A 27,160-nucleotide genomic window follows, 5' to 3' on the forward strand; every position below is an offset into this window, starting at 1 on the left:
TAACTTAATTCGATAGACTGTCACCTCTCCAGAAAAAACAAACAAACAAACAAACAAACAACAACTACAAACAACCACTTCTTCTAATTATATTCTTTATTTATTTCCGAAGGAAAAAAGACTTAAAAGATATCTGATCTTTATAACTAACAATTTAGGGACAAATTTAGCAAAAATGAATTCACTACCGCCCATTTTCATTAACGTGTTTGCAAAAAGACATTCTTTCCTCTTTAACTAGAATTATTTTCACGCGATCTATATATTTCCATTTGCTAAACCCATATTTATTTTTAGTTTTAGTTTTATGTTATAGTTTAAAAGCGGTCCCTAGGTTCATGTTCTTTCACAATCAATTTGAAGAAAACAAAATAATCATATACAAAGAAACTGAGTCTCATCATCAAAATTAAGTTTTATATACTAACATTATGAAATCGTCAAATCTTGTTGACCCTTTGATGGTTGCAAAAGAACCGGAACATCAAACCTTATTTTTTTCTTAAAGTCAAGAAGTTGCTAAGCGGCTCCGACCACCCATATAATTGTTGTCTTGTTATAGTCTTTCCTTTTTATCTCCACACCACTTTTACTGCATGATAACGACTTAGTATAGGGACTTCCATAGGGTGTTTGTTTTATGTTTTCATGTCTTTGTTTCTATGTTTATTTCGAAATTCCGTTTTTTTTTTTATGTAACACAGTATATCAATCATGTGATTTGTTGTATAACATGTGGGGGATGCACCCTACAAGCATATATCTTTTATTATTGCACTTCATTTCTAACATTTTCGTATGTTTAAAAATCTTACAAAGTTATACATTTCACTTATTGTAAACTGAAATTTAATTCATGCATTTAACGTCTGTAAAAGATTATAATTATGTTTCTGTTGGAAGTAGAAAAAAAAAAAAGATTAATGAATGTTTGATTCCATCTTCCCCTACCCTCCGCTGACCGTGTGTCCGTTTGTGTTCACCAAACGAAAAACATTTTGAAAACACTCTGGGAATATTTCTGAAGACTAATAACTATCACACACATACAAGAAGAACCGTGTTGCCGACGGATTTGAAAAGGTACTATATATTACTAAAGACTATTTTACTATAGACGAGGCATGTTGGTTGGTTATATGGAAATGGCATTAAGTATCATATGTTCTTCACGTGAGCTAATAGCATCGAACTTTAAATCTATAAGACGCTAACGCTATTATATAAAAAAAAAGACACCTCCTCCCGAGTTGGACAAAGGAAACAAATGTCTCGTGCATGTTTGACCGAATGTTTTGTCATTTTTTTTTCTCTCTCTCTCTTTTTGGAATTTCTTGCATTTTTTTATGTTTGTTTAGTTACGTCTGTGTTCTTTCGATGTATGTTTATCAGATTTCATTTTTAGAAATTGATATTTTTTATCACAGTTGCTGGAACAAGATTTTACTCAGTTAGCATGTAATATTATATTGCATTATCGTAATATATCATTAGGTAACACAATTTCTTCTATTGTCTTTTTCTTATTTGTCTGAGTGTGTTTGATATCTAGCGATTTGCGGCAATCCAAAAACACACTTTCTCTACTTATTTGTTAATCATTTGATTAAATTCATGAACATCCTTCCAGGGAAATAATCTAAAAACAGTTTGAGTCATCATTTCAAGAGAAAATAAAAATCAATTATTTGCAAATTATATGCAAAGAGAGCTGAAAAAAGGATAAAAAAGAGGGTCCCAGTGCAGAACCTTTAATAGAACACTAATCTGATTTTACATTGTTTATACTTGAATATTTTGTACGATTTGATAATAAGTTGTTAAACATTCCATTTTAATTGTTTCAGCTATCAAGGCCGACAGCACAGTCCATTAGTCTTCTGACTAAAAGCCACGGAGCAGCGATGGCCTTCCATAGCAGTCTTATATTGGCAGTGATTACCTATGCCATCTTGGTGGTCATTGCGAGTGTTGTAACCCTGTTCGCAGCGTACCTACTTTACATCAAATACACCCACATCAAATATCGCCACATTCCCGGCCCACAAAGGTCAAGGTAAGAAACAGAACAGTCTACAAAAGTACATAGACTTATGAAAATTACTTATTGTAGCTGATTGAGAAGACGATTTTCTTTAATGTTCTGGTATAGGGATTCCCTTACATGGGACTGTATGTATCTGTATTACAATTTTATATGGGCTGGAAACGAGTTATCAGACTTTACATTTATGATAATTTATGTTAAGAGAATCCATTGTACAATGATAGTTTTCCTTTTACCTCCAGCGCAGAGAATGATCGTTAATGTGTTTTTTGGCATATTTGTGGAATAGATTAGAGTAATGTGTTGATGTGTCCTGCTGAAGCATCATCCTTATGTTGTTAGATGTTGTATTATCCATAAGACAGCTTTTTATATGTAGCTCATCTGTCCTTCAAGTTCTAGTGATATTTGTGTGCCATCTGTAAACTCCTGTGCTCTCATCTTCTCCTTTAGCATCACGGTAAAGCTACAAAATGACCCAAATATAAGTCATCTGTTCATCTGCATTTTCGTTTACAGTAACACTTATTTGGATTATAAGTTACAGCTTGAATCTAGATATCATTAAACTGAGATATTCACCGTGTGAGTTTGACTTCTTTATTTCTTGCTTTCGTCTTATAGCTTTATCTTCGGCAATGAAGCCATGCTAAAAGAACGCTTGGAAGAGGATGCCATTGGAAAGCTGGTATATGATATGTAAGCCTTCATTATGTCCTAGGTATAAGATACACAATATGAATATATAATACAATAATGATATGATAATTGTGTAATTGTATATATATATATGTACATATATATATATATGTATATATATATGTATATATATATATATATACAAATACATATATATTATATCTCATATATATATATATATATATATATATATACAGATATGCTACCAATATAATCGCAGGGAGGTCATGTGTGTGTATACGCGTGTGTGTGTTGTTGTGTGTGTGTGTGTGTGTGTGTGTGTGTGTGTGTGATTGTTTTCATAAATGGGGAACTATATAGGCACAAATGTTTTTCTCCTTCGCATGATAGCCTTATGAGGAAAGAGCGTCGTCAGACGCCTAGTGCCATCTTACATGGTCTGACAGAAAGTCAGTGCGAAATGCTACTCTGTATAATGCGATACTTTTCTTCTATTCTTTTTTTAATCAAAGAAAAAATGAAATAATGGAGCTCTAAGGGCTAATAAGAGAATGCAAGTCGGTGAGATTTTCTATTTTCATTTCTTATTTGTGCTGCCATGGCGGATGGTGTGATTCGCTGTTACATAACAAACATGCTGTACCTCCTTCAAAATTATAAAATGTCTTTACGTTACAAGTTTGAAGCGGTCACGGTCGTCCCAGGCGTCGTCCCAGGGTCGTCCCACGTGTTTGTATGCATCATTGCCTTCTTTCTGCCTTCAACATCAGTGGTTTAGTAGTGACATTTCACAACACAACACTCTATGAGCAAACGTAAGCACCGGGGGAAAAAATTATGCAGGAAGTATCTATACTTAGTGACTGTTTGAAATTCTGTGACTTCTAACAAGAATGTAATGCATTTCCCTTCTGTTGTTATTTTCCTTTTTTATCAATCAGGTATAAGAAGTACGGCATGCTTCATAAATTGCAAGTCCTGCATCGTGTTCTCATTTTCACCGTGGACTCTAAATTTGTTAAGGTAATAATGGTCACGTGATTTCAGGGTGTACACTTTGTAAAATTTTGTGAAGAAGTCATGAAATAATATTTAGAAGTGTAGTACTCTGATGGGACAAGCCAAATGCTCTTTGGTAGTGCAGCTGTACATTTTATTTTTCATTGGGATGCATCGCAATGGCCTCTTCGAAGGGCCATAAGTCTTGTGTGTCTGTCTGTAGTGATATTTACTCTGAGGTGATAGCTGATTCTCTTTCATTTGTGTACAGCCTCATAGAATATAGGTATGTCAGGTAAAAAAAAAAAAAAAGAATGTTATTTTCCGTGAGTATAATGTACCAACTCAAATATCATCAATGCACTTCCCTATAAAGTACAACCCTTTAGAACGAAAAGTTAGGTGAATTGTGTGACGCACAAATTGCACTTATGTGTGCTCACAGTGAACTTTCTCTCTAGGTTGAAATTGACATGCTAAAGTAAAATCTAACGAAACGGTAAAGTATCTTTAGAATTAGATATGAAATCTCTGTCAGAGATGTATCAATACCCCTGGACTGTATCATTACCTTTTATGATTGTAAAGCTCCTTACGGCTCACTATGAAGGGCTCTGTAATGAATTTTTGTTTGTTTGTTTTGTGTGAAGTGACTATAGTTTGACGGCTTCTTTTAGAGTGCATCTAGAAGTACTTTTAATCTATGCATTCTGTGATACACTTATCGTGACCCCCCCCCCCTTTGTGAGGGGGGACTACACATAGGACACTCGTACCATGTTTTCTATGCACTCTAAAGAATAATGTTAAATCATTTTTACTCTAAATTTGTAATTCAATTTAAAAATAATGATAAATTGTTATTACTTTAAAAGTTTATTTCAGTACTCAAAATGTTAAAGTTGGTATTTTGAGTTTTTTTTTTTAATTCAACAATGGCAAAATATTTTGAGTTTTTTAATTTAACATTGGCAAAAGGTTCGAGAAGTGGCAACATTTAATATGTTGGCTTTATTTTTTTCATTTTTAGAGGAAAGGGTGAGAAATGGTACCTTTATGGGATCTAGAATGTCAGGTCTGTTATAATGGGATGGATGCATGCGAGTAGCCAAATGTGACCTGTCGATTTTTGATGGTTTGAATCATTTCCATTCCCTGCCATGCCTGTAGGACCTCTTGACCAATAGCCTGCATACGAAGTCGCCGCAAGACTACAAAAATATGCAGTTCGTGTTTGGCGAGAGATTCGGTGGCACTGGGCTAGTCTCTGAGCTGGACCATAGCAAGTACGAGAAGAAGCGTGCACTGCTTAATCCTGCATTGAAGAGAAAGTACGTTTACTGTCACAAGGCTTGATTTTCATTTATTCTTTTTTTTTTCACTGTTTTGGACAGAGTGAGAGAGACTTCGATCAATATTTGGATGCTTTTTTAAGGAGCATGTGATGCAATTATTCACGAAAATAGAATGAATGCAGCCAGTATCATTTTTTTTTTGTTCAGTTCAATATAAATACTTTGTTTCTTTCCATCATTAAAAAAGAAAAAAAAAAGATCATGATTTATAGCGGTATAATTATTATCGATTCGTCTTTCATTCGTCTGATAACAGTAGTTTTTTTTTTCTAGAAACAAAAAGTATATGCACGAATGATGTCATAAAAAAAGAAACAACGCGCACTTTGGCATGGTCACAAAAACAAGTAATCATAACGATAGAAAACAGTGTTACACTAAAAATCCAAGCTTGTAAGACGTGGAACACTGGAAACAAAACAACGACAGCACCAATTTTTTTCATGCCAATAAAATATATTCATATCAAATTCATCTATGTATAGTGAGGTGCCCGCACCTCGCCAGGGGCCCGAATACCGCCACCCTACTTAAAATTGTTACAAGCGGGACTGTGTTCAGTATTTCGTAAAATACTTTTCGCGAAAGTTTGAAATTTATATTGGAATACGTGTTATATGTATCATCACGGTCACCCGCACACGTCTTTTACGTGCTTTCTCTATGTCAAAAATTTGAAATCAAATCTTGTTGCGTTTTTTTTTTGTTTTTTTTTTTTTGATACGCACTATAGATTTGTGTCTCTGTTGCTTTCTCATGCTGCCAGGTACTTAATGGGTCTGATCGAGGAATTCAACACAAGCGCCGACAGTTTCATTCAGAGTCTCATTCCCTTTGCTGACGGTCAACAGGAAGTGTGCATGTTGGACAAGTTCAACAATGTCACTCTTGATGGGATAGCAAGGGTAAGCATACTAGCACTAAATGACTGAAAATTTAGCAAAACCCGAACAAGGGTTGGGGAGCTCGTTAGGGTGGAGGTAATGAATCGCTGTATGTAACGAACTCTTTGGGAACGTCATTTTTTTTTTCCTTTTGGATTTTTTTTTTCTTTCAAGAACCACAAATGTCGTATCCTACACATTTCTTGTACAACCCATCTCCAATCAGCGGTCTTTTTGACCCCCTCCCCCCCCCCAAAAAAAAAAAAACAACAACAAACAAACAAACAAATAAAAACGCACAAATACTGAAGACAACTGCACTGCACATATTATAGGCCCTAAAAATGACTCTCTGCGCACAACATTGTAGAATCGCCAAATGTGTATTCCTATACAGCCTAATAATGGCTTATCATATGGATGTAAGTGAAGAAAAAAAAATGTTTCTGAAAGTGTATGTGTGTTTGTTTGTTTATGCACTTTTATAAGGAGCAGAATACTGTATATGATTTTAATCCCTTCCCCTAGAAATCCTTTAGAGCAAGCAATCATATTTTTGAAATTTGTCTTGCAGGTCAGTTTCACGACTGTTGTTGCAGGAGTGTGCAACGGCATCCACTGACTATCGCTCTTTTTCTCGGCTCAAATAAAAGCAGATGGATTCAAATTGAATCATGAAACTTTGATGAAAGGGGATGGCTAATAACTGATCAGCGGGAATCAGTGGGAATGCTGAGGGATGATTGTTCCTATTCTTGTACATCGTACATCTATTGTTGTGTGAAAATTGTTTCCTTCAGAATGGTCTCATATTCAAGTAATGTGCAGTTTAATGTTTCCAGGTTAGCATGCCTGTACAGTGACGATACTGTACAGGCATGCTAACCTGGAAACATTGACCTGCACTTGAATATGAGACCATTCTGAAGGAAATAATTTTCACACAACAATAGATATATAATGTAGACCTACTCTTGAATTAATCCCGCAAGGATTGGAACAATCATCCCCCAGCATTCCCACTGATTCCCACTGATCAGTTACTAACCATCCCCTTTAAGGGACATATCCTAAAAGTGCATGATAACACACTGATTATACAGCGTGTCCCAGAAAAAAAAACCACAACCGAGTTCTATTGCAATATTTTGTGATCATAATCAAATATTTTCTTTATGAGATGTACATGAATGGAAAGGTATACCTCTCTTCTTTCACTGAATGCACAACTCATTGTTCATAATTCATGCATGACTAACTTAGAACAATAGACAGTAATGCTACTAAATTTTTGTTTGCACGAGCAAATGGCGACTTTGAATGAGTTTTTCGGGCTTTTTCAGCAATTTTTTGCAAAAAAAAAATGAATCATAGCCTTAACATCCATTCTTTTCCCTTTCATATGACATCTCCTGAGTTTAAAAAAAAATGATCTACGCATGCTCGAGAATGTTTGATTTTAAAGCATGCTTCTATTTTACCCAGAAAGATGGATTGTAAAAAAGGAGCCATGCAGTTAGCTTTCCCGACGCCTGCCCGATTTGGCAGATATCACACAATGGCCTTCATGCTTCCATGAATTTACAGAAACATGAAGGGAGAAGGATGTTACAGACGGTTCGGAATAGGGTCGTAAATTAGCACATGATCGTGAGCTTGCCTGACCATGCAGCAAACCAAAGAGCAAAGGGTGTTCATCAGCAGAATGTTGAAGGGGGAGGGGAGCGACCAACCGAAAAAGGCCTCAGAGCCCCCCCCCCCCCCCCCAAAAAAAAAGTGACATGTTAGAAGCGCAAGTTCAGTGATAAATAAAGTGATGTACCCTCTCTTTCTGCTTCACCGTCCCTTTCAAAAACCTCAAAACCCTGTCAGTGATGAAGGGTGAACCACGCGTGAGAGAATTGTAGAGATGAAAACAGTGAGATAAGTTTGAGGTATAGAAAACCGTCAAAATGTGTACAGTATCGCTGTTGTAACGTTGATTTCCCATAGCCATTTGACTGCCTGCAGCCTGAGAATACACACGATATTAATTAGTCTTCAATTATTGGTTGTAAGTCTCATAGCTTATTCTGAATAAATGACAACAAAGGGCTTTCAGTCTTATACAGTATTCTCTGTAAATACCTCTGTAAATACCTTTTGGAGTGACCTCAGGGGTCACTCGAAGATTTTGTAGTCATCCCTGAGGTCAAAACGAGTGAAAATGAACATTTTCACTCAAAATTCACTCCAATTTCACTCTAAATTCACTCTTTTTGTATTCTCTCTTTCAAGAGTGAATATTTTGACTCCATTTTTTTAGAGAGTACTACAGCAAATGAAGAAGGAAAGTTTATCTTTCCATTGATGTATATCTCAAAAAGAAAATGTATAATTTCGATAGTAAAAAGTTGCACGAAAACTCGGTTTCTTTTTTTTTTCTGGGACACGCTGTATATAAACTTACCTTTGGTATGCGCTTATCGAATTGCACGATTATGTTGCTTATGTGAAAAAGCAGTTTATCAGTCTTCTTCGCGAAGATATCACTTTTTTTCATCATCCCCATCGTCATTATCACCATCACAATCTTTGTCATACATATCATTTACCTCCATTTTTCGCCTGGCATGTTCTCACACAGGCTGGATTCTCCATGAAGTTGGATGCTTTCGATGATCAAGACAGCACATTTCCGAAAGCTATCTACAAGGTTTTGAATGGAGTGATGGAATCACTTATGAAACCCTGGCTGTGGGTAAGCTCTCATATGGCTAAGGAACAACGAGATAGGAATACCGAAGGGTTATGAGATAAAGGAAATTACAGCAGCAATACTAATGAATAATTATCATAATGATAACAATGCTACTGATTTTTACTGTAGTTTTAAGGAAGAGGATGAAGACAAATAAGAAAAGGGATGAGGAGGGTGACAGAAAAGAATTAGTGCACTCCTCAATAGTTGGGAGAATAGTGACTTATTTTATGTATCCATCAGTCCATAGAATGTATCGATAAACAGTTATACTGTATGATACTTCACTTTGTTGGAGGGGATCAGCTCTTCAGACATGATATGAATGAAGGAGTGGTTACTCGTTATTTTGCAAGGAGGGGACTATACAGTAGAATGCAATGCTAAATTGGGAATTACTATAAGGGCAGCGAAGGGGTGAGAGGGAAGACCGGACATAGGTGGCGTTGACGGCTGGACATCGTGACATTGTTGAATCCTGTACTGAACATACACAGCTTTGAGCGAGACGTACGCCACCTCTAATGTTCCTCTTACGACCCTTAATTCCTTTCTTGCAGTTTGATAAACAATGCAATGTTGCTCTCATTGAGGCGTTTCCCTTTGTTTTAAAAATGGGGAAATCCATTGCAAATATAATTTAGTCTGATAAAAAAAAAGGACTTAAAAAAAAGTCAATGGTAGAAATTTGACTGAAATCAGATGAAAAACAAGGAAGTTATGACATTATGAAGTTTTACTAATTTCTGGAAAACAGTTCTTGTACAGTGGACATGGATATGCAAATGAGTGAGTCAGCCATGTCATAACCTCACAAATTTCCATTGATCGTGTAAAAAAAGAATGAAAATTCACTGTTTCTGTCATACAAGTCTGACACATGATCTTATTCCTAGTTGAATAACTTCAGAATAGTGATCAGTTAGATATACTAGGATTTGAGCCTCGGGCATAACTGCGTTTGAATGAAAAACTGGAAATTTCACAATTTTATGCACAAACTATCTGGCAAGTTGTTGAGGGAATGACTTGCTTACTTTACCATTTCCATACTGACCGTTCAAGAACTGTTTCCTGAAAAATTAGCAAAACTTCAAAATGTCATAACTTTCTTAGTTTTTACCAGATTTCAATCAAAATTTTACCGTTGAACACGTAATATTTGACTCGTTTCAGTCAGAATAAGTTATAGTTGGGCTGGAATTTCCCTTTCAAAGAGCAAGTCTCTCATTACATTAAAAGAACATCAAACTGACGTACAGTGACGTCATTGAAAGCACAGAGATAAGCGGTTCACAAGGGTTCATGACATCGTATAGAATTTACAAAATGATGACTTCGGCGTACTGTTTTTCGAGTGATCCACATCTCACTACATGTAACTCCGCTTTCCAATAAATCACTCTTTCCATCACTATATTAATTTTTTGTCACCACTGCAAAGTGAGTTTTATTTCTCTTGTTATGTATATGCTATATATATATAATATATATATATATATATATATATATATATATATATATATATATATATATATATATAAATATTGTATTATGATCTAATGATAGAAATAATGTTATAAATAATATTGTACACAATTTGGGGAATCTTATGGGAAAATACTGTCAGGATACAGTGCATATGCGGCATTTAAATGCGGCAATGATTTTACAGTGGCTTTCTCAATATTTACTTTTTGTCGCTTTTGCTACACAGTATTTACGTTCTTTCACCACCCAAAAAGTATGCATTGTTTATCTCGTTACATATATTCATTAGAACACATATTTTGTATTTATACTTTATGTTTTGTTTAATCCATCTGCGTATCACCTTTGGTTAGATGGAACTAAAGTATTGAATTTGATTCAATTAAATCGGTGTATACAGGAAATCAGCAATGGCATGTGCAGACATCAGGTTGGCGTCTTGAATATAATTCTCCATGTCTTTGTCACTTCATATCTTCAGATGGTGCCTACTAAGGAGGCGGCAAGTTTTCGAAGCGAAGTGAGAGAGGCGACTCGTTTCATCCGCAACGTCGGTCGAGACATCATCCTTGAGAGGATGGCAGCCCGTCAGAGGGGAGAAGACGTCCCCAAAGACATCCTGACTCACATCCTGAATGCTTCCGATAATCTCAGCAACCAGGGGTTTGGCATGCAGGAAATGATTGACGAGTTTTTCACCTTATTTATAGCAGGTAGCCCCAGCTGTTAATCTTTTTCCAGTGGTGGCTGGAATCAACTTATGTAAGAGAGCTTGGGACATTCTGTCTAATTATTGGTTTCTTGCTGCAGCCATATTATGTATGGCGCTCACCTCCCTGCTGCATCTCACTACTACCAAGAACTATCAAGATGTTTGCACTATGTGTTGCTTTTCCTGCCAAAAATGGAGAATGCATCCACAGTGGGTGCATCACTCCGGTACAAACGCTGTAGCAATTTGTCAATCCACCAACACAAGGAAATAATGTCCATATATTTGAGTCACGTAACATGTTGTGAAGCATCAGCCCAAATATCAAATAGTAAACAATGTTAACGCAATTTCAAGGATTTTATTTGAAATACAGTACTGTCAGCATACGCTGCATCTGACAGTGGCTGCTGTACGTGCTAAGGAAGGACCACAGGAAATTGATCAAGAAAATTAAGGCCTTTGCTTGATGCAATTTAAAGGCCAGTCTCATGTATACTCTTTTTTTTTCATTTCATTTCATCTATTTCCACATTAAAAACAACAATCATTACATTTTCAAGTCATAACATATTCATTGTGGGGGACCTATCAAAGCCTTTCAGGCTTGCTGGGAATAGTAACCAAAGTAATTACAGGACTTTCTCAACTCAAAATATATACCGGTAGGTACAAAGTGTATAGAACACAAATGCTACACAATCAAAGCAGGCAGAAGAAGGGAAAAAGTAAAGAGTAAAATACTGGCAGAATATACAAAGCTATGTTGCTATCAAAAACGGAAAGTGTGTCTAAATTGTTTCTAAACTGCTGTAACGATTTGCATTATTTCAGTTCCTTTGGGAATGTATTCCACAAATACTTTCCAGTAGGGCCTACTTTTTCAGGCCTCCGCCACGAGGGGGCCGGTGCATTAGCCACGCTTTTGTGTTTAGTAATCCAGCCGGGCTATTTAGGTAGATGATGGAGCGTGGGGGGGGGGGGCGGGGGGGGGGGGGTGGCTTGTTGCGAGGAGGGATTTTTCAGCACGCAGGAGACTTTTCCGCGGGCGGACAAGAATTTTTGCGAGTTTCACACTTCTTGTTTCTTCCCTACTAGACGCCGCGTGCTACTTACCTTCTACTTGCGTGTATTCTATGTGACCTGCGTGAGAGCTTTGAAACCGATCCGTTTTCTGTTACGAACGACTTACGGGTACTGAGAAGTACCTGCGTTAGAGTTGCCTGCGAGGTGCTTCAGATAAGGGTCTCCTACTGGTGTTCTGCGTGTACCTCTGAGAGCGAACCCCCACGAGTTGCTCAGAACAAGTTTTGAGCATGCTCAAGGCCTTGTCATACCGTGTCTGGGGAAGTTTTGCGGCTTGACTTGCGGGGAAACAAATTTGCTACCCGGAGCTCTCCCTAGTTGATCCGCACCTGACAGTACCCAGCGAGTATCTCGCCTGTAGTTGCCCGGATGTGCGCACGCAAGTCCGATTTAACCGTAGCCAAGTTTTGAGCTTGGCCAAAACTTTTTTCGAATGAGTCACGGGGATGCCCGGAGAGATCCACGCAGAACGCCAGTAGGAAGCCCTTAGCGGCAGCAACTCGCAGGCAACTCCCGCGCAGGTACTTCGCAGTCCCCGTAGGCATATGCAGCCAAGATAATGACATTCTGTGGGACTTCTGTCATTCCTTTAGAGGAATTCCTTCACCGAATTGTCAGCCCCCATCACGCGACCGGTACACAAGTAACATAGTATACCCGCAAGTAGAACGCGTCCAGCAAGTAAGACACATGTACCAAATCCTTGTCCGTCCTCAGAAATTGTGTGAAAGGAAAGGTGTGACAGGGCCTAAACATAGTTGCGGGTAAAAAGATTTGCGTGCACACCTCAGGGCGACTATGGATGAGAGTGGTGGGTACTGTCATGTGCGGGTCATCTGCGGGGACCTCCGGGTAGTAAAAATTGTTCTTCGCAAGTCGCACGCAAGGCTTGCCCGGAAAGGTGTGACACGGCCTTTAGTGTCAAAAGATGCGGCAGACTCGAAAGAAAAAAGGTCAGGAAAGATCGCGGTGATAGCTTTTTGCGATGGCGATACATCGCGCGGAACGTCGAGGGGGGAGGGGGAGGGCTCCAAGCCCCCCCCCCCCCCCCGACCTAGTTAGGATTTTTTTTTTTTTTTTTAAGGGGTGGGTATGGTAATTTTGGCTGTGTTTTGAAGCAAAATAAGGACAGATAGAGCATTACACACTCAAAAAAAAAAAGAAATCATTCAGGAAATGTGAAATTGCGCCTCGTTTTAGAATAAAGGTATATACAATGTTTTGCGTTTTGTATAGATCTTCCTGCTTGTCCTTCACTCCTGATAAGACTGCCTTTGGCCACATACGCTTAGACTCGTGTCCTTCGCATATACCACCAATTCATTTTAGAGATTATCTTTGAATTTGTGGTGACCCCTTTATGGGCCGCAAAAGCAACCAGTGGTCAAGGTACAAGCAGTATTGATTGAAAAGAAAACATATGGAGATTTGGAAGAAAAAATGCAAACAGCATTAGCAAACATGATACCATGTTTTTGTGGTGTAGAATTATTTTCAAATTAGTGTGTGCATGGGAAGTCTCTTCTCAATATCTACACTGACCCAAGCTTGTATCATATATATATATATATATATATATATATATATATATATATATATATGTATGTATGTATATATATATATATATATATATACATATATATATATATATACATATATATATATATATGTATATATATATGTACATATATATATATATATATATATATATATATATATATATATGAATATATATATATATATATATATACATATATATATAAATATATATATATATATATATATATATACATACATAACATTATATAGATAGGTTTATATATAAAATTATATGAGCCGCCTCTCCTTTTTCCTCATTCTCTGGAAATTCTTTGCATTGCAACACAAAGGTCAAGAAACAACTGGCAATCTACTTGCTTTCACCCTCCAGCAGTTGTGCCGATACCCACATGTCTATGAGAAGTGAGTGTTGTTGTTTTATTTTTGTATGGCGAGCACACATCCAAGTTTGATAATAATATTCAAATTTAGAATATGTTTCATTTTGACTACCGAACTTTTTTTTTCTTTTGTTACATTTTGTTTAGATCCATTGCAATACGTGTCTTCTGATACTTGTATTGGTTGTTGTTTTGAGCAGTACAAGCCCGTGAGTAGCTTATACGTTGCCAAAAGAAACCTTCGATAAGAAGAGATGCCTAAAAATTGATTGAATCTTTTAAAAAAAAAAAAAAAGTTTGGTAAAATATGATTTTAGATCAAGAAGACAACGAACTCATTCTTTAGTGGACGTTGATGACAGCGAGACGTTATTTAATATAAGAATGCCCAGAAGATACACCAATATAGAGATGGGAGGGGGGGGGAATATCAGTTTCATATCATGCCAATGTTTTAACCACTCGTTTTCACTGTGTTTATCTCTCGTGTCACAGCTTACCTTTTGAAGCATTTAGACTTTCATGCACAATAAATCAATGAGAATATTACTGCCCCTCATGGTTTGCGCTTGGCAGATTGCTTGGTGTTTTACACGAGTGTGGGTGTCTTCTTCTCCTTATATTACTTCTGGTTTGTGGTCTATTCCATGAAAGCCAGTGTAGATATCGTTGATGACGGTGTTGACGGAAAGAATTTCATACAGTGAGATGTATAATAGGCCTACTGCACAGGTTTCAAATATGCTCAATTCTCAAATGCACGAAAACAGCAAGATCTCGAGGATTTGGGAGTATTAGCTTGTTGTGATTGTGATTACTTATGCTTAGTAACGCCATGGACCTGCAACGTTTCGTTGTAGGTCCATGGTAACGCAGAGGGTCTCCCTGTATCGCTTCATTGAGTGAAGTTTAATCCGAGAACATAAGTCTTTATGAATAAGAGCATGCGATCATCAGAATAAAATGGTTTTACTGCATGTTTTTTTCTGCTTTCTTTGGTATTTTTTCCTTCACAGAGTGAAGCAGGAGTTAGATGAGAAGTTGGGGGACAAAACGTTTGTCTCTTATGAGGATATCATGAAGCTCGAATACCTCATGCTGGTGAGTGGACCTCGCACGTCATTTATTGTCGTGTCATCACGATTGTTGTTCAACATTTTTATGTTATTAATAAACAATGTAACATGAAAGGCCTAGGTTGTGTCCTGGATTAAACAGAAGGCACAAGGCAAAAGCAAAGGACAATACAGAAAAACATGTAAATACATTTTACATAATAAAAAACATACTCAATTACAGTTACATAATCACAAACAAATTGACAAAAAATACAATGATACACGAAAAATTAATTAAAATATGCAACATTTGTTTTCAAAACATGCATTTCTATCATATAATATAGGTTTTGCCGGCCAATTTTGCACTTTTTTTCAGTCCATTTGATAAAAGGTTCATTCAATTTAGCGAAAATCCTCTTCACTGCACATTCTGTCATTCAAAATTGCAACTTGTTCGTTCAATTTAGCATTTCGGTCAATGAAATTCGCACACGTGCCTTTTGAATTCGTAAAACGGGCATTCAAATTGGCACGTGCTCTTCAGTCATTCAAATTCGCCAGCACTGGCGGAAAATGGTATTTCAGTCATTCAATTTCGCGTATGGGCAGTCAAATTCCAAACATGTTCATTCAAATTGGCGTAATGTTATTTCTATTTTGAAAAGATGAGAACCGTGATTTATGCGTATTTAAATGTAAATTTTTGTTTCATCCACACACTGTTAAGTATATAGTAAAGGTATCTTTGACCCTAAATAACTCAAATTTGTTGTTCTGTAACGCCCCTCTTCTTCCATACATGTTATCAGAACTATACATGCCATGCTTGCACCAGTACCATAGATTCACTTCACTTTCTTATGTCCAGTCATGGCAGCACGAGTTAGATACAGGCGTATCTCTCAAGAAAACAGGGAAAGAATCATAGAAGCATTTGAGGGTAATAACCTTGACAAATTGATGGCTAGAGCTGATCCAAGAATTTTTATTTATTCCTAATGATAATTAACGCAATCTAGCACCCACCAAATGAAAATAATGAAACATGCAGATGAAAGAAATAATCATGTAAATTGAAACCGCCTTCTCCCAATTATTGACAAAACAAACTTAACATCAATGTATCTGTGAATGAAATAATGCTATCGAACATTATAAACACATACACTTATTTTGAAAGTACTGTTGCAAAGGTGATATCAGAATAAAAGCATAAACGTGTCTGCTAAATTGACTGCAGTAAATGCGAAATTGGATGCCCAAGAATGAATTCGAATGAACGAGCGCAGCGTTTACGTGATCACGTGACTATATCGTGCTAAATTGAATGAACCATTTGCGAAATGGTGCTTGTCTTACGAATTTGAACTGAAAAAGTGCTGATTCGAATGATGTAAAAGGTAATTTGAATGCTCCAAAATGAATTTGAATGAAAAGATTATAAAATGGAAATACCGAACATGCCGTCTAGGCTAAATTGTGCTAAATTGAATGCAGCAATTAGGAATTGGACTGAAAAAAAGTGCGAAATTGGCCGGAAAAACCTATAGTACAACTTTATCTCATTCTATCTTTTTCATCTCTTTACCTTTTACTTTACTTTTCCTCTTTAACCTTTCTCTCCCTGTCTCTCTCTCTCTTTCTCTGTTTTCACTCTCTACCTTCCCCTCCTACCTTTCTTATACCTTTCTTTTACTCCATTACGCATTGATTCATTTAACACCTTCTCAATTTCTTCTCCAAAAAGGTCCACTTTAACTTTCTCATTAATAAATAACAACAATCTGTTAACAATGCCAAATCATATAACATCAAATCTTATATAATAAATCTGGACAAAGAGCGTCAGTGTTCAGCCAAGCGAGAACAAAAATTTGTTTTGTTGATTGCACTTGATAGATGAGACTATGGGGCATCCATAAATATGAAAAAAAAATCTTCCGTATATTTTGAAATGTAATTTAGACAATTTTTTCAAAAGTGTAACTTTTTTGATACGCCCTGTATATACATGTATGTATATATATATATATATATATATATATATATATATATATATATATATATATATATATATATACAGTTACCCACAGTCATGGTGAGGAGACTTCAGCTGTTGTCTGTGCCTACAGCAAGTCTTGCCGCTTGCCCTGCCCTTATGCATGGCGCTGAACTGTGCCATGGCTCTCCTGCCTGAAATGCAGCGCTACGTATCAGCTACCTCTCTATATTCCCATCACCAATGAGTTAGAAGAGCATACCCTTGTACTGCTCTGACAGGATGTTCAGATCCAATTGATTTTCCCCTCTACATTGACTTTCCTTGTCGCCTCTAATGTAACTCCACCTCTACTGTGGTTAAACATGGTTCCAACCAAGGAGGTTCAAGAGACGGAGTAACAACAGTGTTATTCCCTTTGATCCCATGTTTGATGCCGCCACTAAGAAATATTTGACATATGTGCTAAACTGGAGCTGCCTCACAGATAGGAAGACAATATTGATTCATGTGGCATTGCATCATGACTCGTCACTCTCAATGGAAGATATGTCTTTATGATGGTAATCAAGGGCGCCGGAAGCGGGGGGGGGGGCGGGGGGGCGCAGGGGTGGCACTTGCCCCCCCCCCCCCAACAAAATGTTGAGGGGGGGGGGGGGGCAAAACGAGTTTTTGCCCCCCCCCCCTCCCCCCCCCAAGTGCCCCCTGTAACAAAATTTAATCACTGATTTAAAGACCAAAATGAACAATAAAGGCATATTTCTTGTGTAAATGTTGTAATTTCATTACTGAAAATGCAAAATTTTTCACCCCTAACGGGGCGAAAATTATAATACACTAACAACGTACATTATTGTATCTATACACTAATAATAACTTATGAGTAAATTTAGTATATAGATGGTAGCCTCGTGTCCTCGAGTGTGCCCGCTGAAACATACCTGTAGTAAACCTTACATTTTTCATTTTCTTCTTTGCTTTCTAGCAGTATAAGAATAGTTTTTATTGTTCGAACGATGCGATCATGTTTATGCTTTTAATGAGTACATTTCAGATAAATTGCAAAGTGACAGTGGCTCGCTCGTTCTGCCCGTACTTATAGTAAAATGAAAAGTCTTCATAAGTTATTATCATAGTTCTTCGCCGTGATTTCTTTTACTGTGTTTATTTCCTCAGAAATCTAATCTAAAATGCTCTATAAAAGCGACTTTTATACTCTGTTTTTACAAAAAGTCCCTACCGTGGGAGGGGGTATCCCCCTCCCACACCCTCCCCCGCTCGGTCGCTTCGCTCCCTCGACGAGGATCTCACACCATCACGATATACCCCCGTATGTTAAGATCATAATAGTCCTTCCAACTGATTTCTTTTTTTCAATATGTTAATTACCTAGAAATTTGCTTTTAAATGTTCTATAAACGCGACTTTTATACTCTGTTTTTACAAAAAGTCCCTACCGTGAGAGGGGGTGTCCTCCCTCCCACACCCTCCCCTCCTCGCCGAGGATCTCGCACCATCACATTATTAAAGGGGCATTCCGGACGATTTTCATAATTTCACATCATGTAGTACATAAATCAACAGCTCCATGTATAGATCCGTGGAATTTATTGTGGTCCTTGAGCAGAGAAACCAATAAATTGAAAATCTTAAACAAATTACACTGAACAGTGATGATGACATCAGAGCCTCATATATTTCAGAAATGTAGCAGTGTAATTCCATTACAATACCGCTTGCTCAACAAGTTCACCTGTGAAAATCCATACATGCCGTCTTCTTTTGTTTTGCTTCCTTGAGCCCCAACTCATGCATTCTTATGGTGAGGCTGTCATGTCATCATCCTTGTTCATTGCAATTCACAATAAATTTTGAAAACATTCTCATTACTTATCCCAATCACTATAAATTCTGAAACTCTGTTCTCAGTTTGACTAATTTATAGTTGTTCAAATGTAAAAGTCTGAAAATCATCCGGAGGTCTCCTTTAATGTATACTCCCGTATGTTATGATCATAGTCCTTCCAACTGATTTTTTCAATATGATAATTCCCTAGAAATTTGCTTTAAATTCTCTATAAACGCGACTTTTATACTCTGTTTTTACAACAACAAAAAAAAAAAGTCCTTACCGTGGGAGGGGATATCCTCCCTCCCACACCCTCCCCCCGCTCGGTCGCTTCGCTCCCTCGCCGAGGATCTCACACCATCACATTATTATGTATACTCCCGTATATGTAATAATCATAGCCCTTTGCACTGATTATTTTTCACTATGTTTAATTCCTTAGAAATTTGCTTTTAAATGGTCTATAAACGCGACTTTTGTACCCTGTTTTACAAAAGCTCCCTACAGTGGGGGGAGGGGGGAGATTTGGAAAGGGGGATTTCCCCCCCCCCCCCCCGCTCGCTTCGCTCCCGCGACGAGGATCTCACATCGTCACATAAATGTGCCCCCGTTGAGATTTTGCCCCCCAAAACCAGAAGTGTTCCGGCGCGCTTGATGGTAATTACTTTTCGCTGTGCCTTCTTGTGAAACATTAGCGGTACATAAAGGTACAGACACAGGAAGGTGACAGGGATGTACGAATAAAAATGCCACAAAAATTGATGAAATAAGAATTAGAATTACCCGACTTTACATGCTTTTACACTAATCTAACATATAAATGAATAAAGAACTACACTTGAAGATTATACCATATCAGTTTCATTTGTCGGAAGTGATCGGAAAGATGATAAAATCAACTTTCCAGTAAGGGTGCAGTTCAAATATTTTCACAACGTACGGCTCAGATTTACACTTTTTGACATAATCCTGGACAGAAGTTACTTTCTTTTTCATATGCTTTATCATTAGCTGAAATTTAATTTCCTTTAACACAAAAATGAACAAATATAGCCGATATTATGTTAGCGCTCAAAATGAATCATCTCTGCTCGGAAAGACGGCGACATCGTACCCCATCATCAAAGTCACAAATGCACCTGTGGAATTCTTTTGTACGTCAAAAGAAAACTGACAGCTGTTTGAATGTTTACAGCCAGTTGGAATTCCATTTCTCCATTTCTTCGTCGCCACGGAATCCAGCTGGCAAATGGTCTGGAAACCAGACTATACCAATGCGTTTGTTTACAAGCAGAACGCCACGGGTTATACGACAAAATATTGAAAGGTTTGAATTAAAAGCCCGGGCCGAGCCCGGCACTGTATACGGAGAGAATTGCGGGGCTCGGCCACGCAATTGAGGCCAGGCTCGGTCGCGGCTCGGCCGCGGCTCGGCCCAGCCCCTCACTGTAAACGGATCTGACCTCTAAGGAACTATTTATAATCAAGAGTTACATTTTTTACAATTCAACTTTTACAAAAGAGCACCAGTTGAATGCTCCTGTCACCGTTCTATTCTTCTTTATTACGTTCTAATTAATGTTTGCAGGTTCTAAAGGAAACAATGAGGCTGTTTCCACCAGTTCAAGGCACAAGCCGTATACTGGGATTTGACGTCCAGTACGAACAGTACCATCTGCCCAAGGGAACTCCAGTCATGGTAAATACAAACCAGGGGCACCCAGGTCGTTTAGCGTCACGCGTCCGGGTAAAAGAGATGGGGCTTGCAGATTAATATGAGGAAGGACAAAAATCAAAACTATCGTAACTAATTACGATCTTCTTATCAAAGCAAATGGCAGCTGACAGCTAGATAGACATGTCGCTATGGAGACCGGTATGCCGCCGTCATAATGCATGGTTGTCCTAATAGGTCTATGGTACAATGTCCTGACAATGTGTGATGACATTTTCACGTAATAGGCAAAATATTAAAATGACAGGTTTGTCACAAAATGTGTTGACTGTTCACTTTCCTTGAATTAGGATTAACTGGATGAATGGCTGTATTGTCTAAGAGTGCAGGTATTTGGGGATTGGAGGATTTTACATGGCTTTTGACCCTTGTATAAGTTTATGCAATGATTAATTTTCAAGGTATGGAGAAAAAGTGCAATTTCGGCATTAGATAGTTAAATATTATCATTTTAACTTGACCTTTGTCCCTGCGACCATAAAATTCCAAAGAGAATCACTGTCAGGTAGAATATGCATAAATGATATGTACCTTGAGTCACTTTCGAGATATGGAGAAGAAGTGAAATTTAGCTCTTTCACTTGACCTTTTACCATTTGACCTTTGGTTTGCAAGAAACTTCCCAGAGAATTACTCCTTGCGACAAACGTCTAGCAAAGAGAGCGTGAAAAAAAAAATCTTCGTGTCAAACTTTCCATTTTATTCCATTTTTTGAAGGCGTATTTCTATCTCTGTCATTGCACATAATGTCATTGAGAAATGAATAAGTTAATGTTCCCGTTACAGGTTGTCGTCCAGGCCATGGGTATGATGGATTGCTACTTTGACAACCCAGAAGAATTTCGTCCTGAACGCTTCCGACGTGACAACGACGAGCAGTGAGCTTTGATCTCTCTTTTTTATCTTTTTTTTTTGAGAGAAAGAGACAAAGTTAAAAAAAAAAAGGATTTATCATTAAAGGACAAGTTCACCTTAATTAACATAAGGATTGAGCGAATGTAGCAATATTAGTAGAACACATCATTGAAAGTTTGAGGAAAATCGGACAATCCGTTCAAAAGTTATGAATTTTTGAATTTTTTGTGCAGTCACCGCTGGATGAGAAGACTTCTGCAGTGTATGATGTCACATGCGTACAACAATATAAGGAAAATGTAAAGAGAATTTCATAAAATACTTTTGAAAAAAGTACACATTCCCTTGACTCGTTACTGACATATGTTATGGGGAATATTATTCCCATTGCCTTTAGAAAGAGGCAAGTCCAGTGCTCTTTTATTATGCGAAAAAAGTGAAAATATGTTGAATTTTCTTTACATTTTCTTTACACTGTTGTACTCATATGACATCACGAGCCTTAGTAGTCTCCTCATGCAGCGGTTTCAACACAAAAATTTTAAAAATTCAAAACTTTTGCATCGATTGTCCAATTTTCCTCAAACTTTCACTGATGTGTTCTACTAATATTGCTGCATTCTCTCAATCCTTATGTTTATGAAGGTGAACTTGTCCTTTAAGAGGTTTCATTTTTACTGTTCGTAAGATCATGGGAGTCAATCTGATCTACTGACAGAGCTCTTTGAATCTTGAAATTCTTTCTCTTTCATGTTGATCATCTGAAATATCTATACATATGTATATATATATATATATATATATATATATGATATATATATATATATATATATATATATATCATATATATATATATATATATATATATATATATATATATATATACATATGTATAGATATTTCAGATGATCAACATGAAAGAGAAAGAATTTCAAGATTCAAAGAGCGTGTGTGTTTATATTTATTTTTTGCAACATCAAGTGAAAGCTTTTCAATTCGAACGACATATTGTGATTAACACAAAGTTACTATACTATAGTTTGTTCAGTGTGTTAACTGTTTCTTTACTTTGTGGTAATGTGATTTTGTTCCGCAGCATCAAATCAAGACGCAGTCTTGTCCATGAATGGAAACTGTTAGTTATTCTATGTGATGCAGTTTTTTTTTTATGGGGGGGGGCAATGATAATTCAATTCAATTTTATCTATTCCACATGCTAAAAAGTATTAAAAAACAAATACACGGACATAACATATTGCACATTGCGTTTACATTGAAAACAAAAGGAATAATGCAAAGATATATACTTAGCATGTGTGGGCATAAAGACCATATAGGACTTATCAAAGCCGATTCTCTTACATATGAAGAGGCTACAAATTGCCATCAAAAATATTCATTTTAAGAGTAAATCTATGCCATTAGAGATTATACACAAAATTGCAAGTAAGAAAGGACAAAATACACACAAAAGACAACAAAACAAAACAAAAAGGCAAATATCCAAAGAATTATTCAGCTGCATTTTGGATTAAAAACATTCTATAAAAGATGAGAGTGTAGGACATTCTTTGATGATAGCAGGTAACTTATTCCAGCACTTAGCTCCATTATAATCGATATCTAATGTTATTGTAGTCTTTCAGCACCTGTTTATCATACGTTTTACCAACAGACGGATGAAATCCATGTATGCCTACATTCCCTTCTCGCTGGGTCTCCGGTCGTGCATCGGTCAACAATTCGCCTATGTATGACTATTATTGTTTTAATTTCATGGTTGTTGTTTTTTTTTTTTCATGGAAATCACCATTCCTTTGGGGTTTTTCTATCCTTTGATTTGTTCGCAATTTAAACAGTGCCTTGTTCCTATCATGTATGACCATATTTTGTTTTCATTTATGGTGTGTTTTTTTTTTTCATGGAAATCACTATTCCTTTGGGTTCTTCAGTCCTTTGATTTGTACCTAATTTAAACATTGCCTTACTCATATTATCGAAGACCATATTCATCCAAAAGCTCCGATGGGATCACTCAAGAGCAATTGTTTCTGCTTGCATTGCTTATGAGGACCAGGGAGGTGTTACAGAGATGGAGTGGCAACTCTTCGTAATTCATGCAAACGTATGTTTGGGTACAAGGCGTTACAATGGGATATCTAGCATTCCACTACGCTTTGAAGTCATGCTCGGCACCGCTCCAGTTGCAAGAGGAAGTTCGGAGACGAAGAACGCATTTCACCTTTCGTTGAATTACGAGCTTTATTTCACCGCAAAATTTTAAATGAAATACTCGAGTTGATTTAGAATAGTTTAGGAAAAAATTCAGTATTATAAACATGTATTTCTAGTTTCTTCGTAATTCGCAAATCGAAATGAAATGAAAATTTGGCCCTCTTAAAAACCTAATATTTTTCTATAATGCGTACATTTCCGCATGGTAATTTTCTATCTTTTAATAAGGGATATTTTGATCTTTCAAATAAAGTACTCCGCCAAAGCGTGTTCCAGCGTGTTTTTAAACTATTTGCTGTTAAAATTGTGAGTTTTACACTGCATTTTGATTCGCTGCTCCAATTAAAGGTACACAAATTCATTGTTGCCATCACATTGAAAAATAGAGCGAATTGCAGTAGGGGCAAGTATTTCTAGATGTGAGAGCGCTAGTCCCGATTATTGATGCTCTCTTTTGTCAAAGCACATGGGTAACACCTGTAGTTGAACGCATAACTTCTCGGCGGTGCCGCGCATGACTTCAAAGGAGAGCAGTAGTTGTCCCTCCTTCTCTCGCACCTCCCTGTGAGGACCGAATGCCTGTAAGGAGTAGCATTGTTCCATGCTTATGCCTTTCGGATATGTTCCGCCAATGGGTAATTTTCCCAATATTCATGCACTTGTGGAGTAGGGAGTGGATTATAAGCGTTAAAAGATGCAGTACCTCTTTTAATCCTCTTAGATTGAGTCCCGCATGATTCTGGCCAAGCTGTTGCGGAGATTGGACTTCAGGTTGGTACCGGGTCAGAGGTTCACAACGACTACTCACCTCACACAGAGGCCAAAAGATGGGTGTCTCACGTACATCAGTCAGCTGTGAAGTGGTCATCAGACACCTATAGCCAGAAGGTATACTTTTGTTGAATGTCCTGCATTTCACTAAAGAGTCATTTGTATAACAAATCTTTCTCTGTAGAATTGCTTCAATCATGTCGAAAGCACTATACTGTCTATAATGTATTTTGTTCCATGCCTTTCTGTTTGCCTCATACCTTGTTTACAATTTAACAAGGAAAAATGTAAATAGATTTAATACTTCGGTATGCCACCCAATTTTCGAGCAAAATCCCTCAAATGTATAAAATGTCAAAGGTCATAATATCTTTGCACCTTTACTCATAATCTTATAACTCATCATTTTGAAGTTTGCTACGTACTCTCTTTCTTTCTCTCTCTCTCTCTCTCATATATATATATATATATTATATTATATATATATATATATATATATATATATATATATATATATATATGGGTATTTCTAGTCATTATTTTGTTCAAATGAGGCATTTGTTGTAGCGGTAATCATTACTTTGGTTGATTTTCTTTAAATTGAATGACTGGAATATAGAAATTCTGGGTTTTTGTCTTACCTATTTGAATCTCACCTGTACAATGTTGTGTACAAGCCAGTTGAATACCCCCACTTTGCTCACGGTGATGTAAAGGTATTTTGCCGTTTCCAACATTTTGAATTTGGGTATCTCTTATTCTTACTTCTATGAGGGCATTACACTTTGATAGCATACGCCATCTCGTATCAATAATTGACAATGATTTACTCTGTGCATATCCATTAGTCCAAAACTTTTTTTTAGTCTTTTTTAAAACAGAAACTCCTAAGGAGGTGGAGTGATCCGTTGTATAAATTATGAATTCAAACTTGTCTTCCTCATGACGATGTGATTTAGAATATTAGCAGCTAGCGCTATTGTTTTTATAAAGCAATCACAGCCATATACGGTGTGTTGGAATGGTATCAGTTATCGACCACCAAACAGTACAGCACATTTTTTCTGACGAGCTAGAAACAAGCACATATAGAAACAGTGTGAGATATTTCCAGGAACGTTGAAATACTTGCCGATCTTAACATCAACATGTCAAGTCAAAACCCAATGTCAGACAAGATTCGCAATCCATGTACTTAGGGCCTACCTTCAATCGGAACAGATTGTTGACAAACCCACGACAATTACTGATTGCAGTCGAACATGTATTCACTTTATTCTGGTACCACATGGAATAAGTAATGTAATTCAGGAGTTATTTAAATGGGACTGAGTGATCACTCGTTTTTTATGTTAATTTGAACATTAAAGTACCCCATAATATTCGTTAGTTTAAAAAGTTTGACAGAGGTCAGTTTATATCACACGGCAATGAGCTGGGATAGTCGTGGTCCACATATTCTCGGCAACACGATGTAAATCAACTTTGGACATTTTTCGAGGAGTCTTTTTTGAAATTATGTGATAACTATGCCCATAGGATATAATTGAGAAAACAGAATAAAAATTCTCCGTGGATAAAATGCATATATTACATTGGTTAGAGAAAGAGATTTTTTTTTAAAGAAAATTCGATGATACTCGTTGTACAATAAATTCGGAAAAATATAACAATAAGAATAAGAAGTTGAAGCCGTAATACTATTTTGGTGAATTTCACTCTTGCAGCTGATTCTAAACAGGCGTAGAAAGCGTTACACTCATTTACGACTAGTTACGACTGTCTACTCATTTAAGAGTAAACAGGTTGAGCTCAATGTCAAAGGTGCTGCATTATCGATTGCAGGTGACATTGCCAATACTTTCAATGAGCACTTCACTACAGTCAATGAGATGCCACAGTCTACAGGCCCTAATAACCCCTCAGAGTTCACTGATAGAAAGTTTACATTTGTTCAAATAACAGAGGCAGAAGTGACCAAGGCGCCGTATGTGTCTATTCACAACGCATACGCATGAAACGACATTCACCCCCGTTTGTTAAAAGAGAGCACTCGATTTGTATATTACACAGACTCTTACTCATTTATTTAATACATCCATTGAAACAGGTAGAATACCGGGCGAGTGGAAGCAGACGAGAGTCACATCAGTGCAAGCCTTTTGGCAAGGCATCCAGGCTGAAAAGGAGACTAACTGCGAGGAAACTGGTGAACGTGAGTCCGAGTGGCGCCACTAAGCTTGTTCACCCGTTTCTCGCGGTGTGCTCGGTGTTGCGAGTTAGCCTCATTCCTCATCATTCCGAAGGTTTGTTTATCCAGAAATGTAATGACGGTGCAAACTAACTCATACCGGCCAATATCTGTAGTATGCATGGGTCATTATGAAAATATCTGAAAAAATAGTTCATGGGCAATTATAATGCTATTTGAATAATTATATAACTCGTTAAGTGATTGTCAATCGGTAGAGATTTCGTTCACTGCATTCAACAAGTACAATAAATGAGCGTTTGATACCGTAAATCATAATAAATTTATATTGCTTGAAATATTGAATAGATATGGTATTGACGGCAAAGAATAGATGGTTCGTTGATTATTTCCGAATATGAGGAACAGTGTGTTTGTATCAATGGGGCCCAGATATGCATTCAGAGAAGTTTCTATTGGGATACCACAAGGCTCTCTCTCTCTCTCTCTCTCTCTCTCTCTCTCCCTCTCTTTCTCATAGGTTCAATAT

The 27,160-nt window shown here is 37.1% G+C and overlaps 1 protein-coding gene across 1 annotated transcript; it reads left to right on the forward strand.

Moving 5' to 3' along the window:
* Nucleotides 1-1,904: 1,904 nt before the first annotated feature.
* On the forward strand, nucleotides 1,905-24,507 carry LOC140238244 (cholesterol 24-hydroxylase-like). The gene is made up of 13 exons (XM_072318180.1): nucleotides 1,905-2,056; nucleotides 2,672-2,746; nucleotides 3,649-3,730; nucleotides 4,877-5,037; nucleotides 5,828-5,966; nucleotides 8,572-8,685; nucleotides 10,658-10,889; nucleotides 13,864-13,936; nucleotides 14,931-15,015; nucleotides 20,412-20,522; nucleotides 21,345-21,436; nucleotides 23,089-23,164; nucleotides 24,370-24,507. Exons 1-13 carry the CDS (start codon nucleotides 1,905-1,907, stop codon nucleotides 24,505-24,507), a joined length of 1,530 nt encoding a protein of 509 aa, XP_072174281.1.
* The last annotated feature ends 2,653 nt before the right edge of the window (nucleotides 24,508-27,160 follow it).

Source organism: Diadema setosum, chromosome 14 (genome assembly GCF_964275005.1).
Source record: "Diadema setosum chromosome 14, eeDiaSeto1, whole genome shotgun sequence".
Taxonomy (NCBI): domain Eukaryota; kingdom Metazoa; phylum Echinodermata; class Echinoidea; order Diadematoida; family Diadematidae; genus Diadema; species Diadema setosum.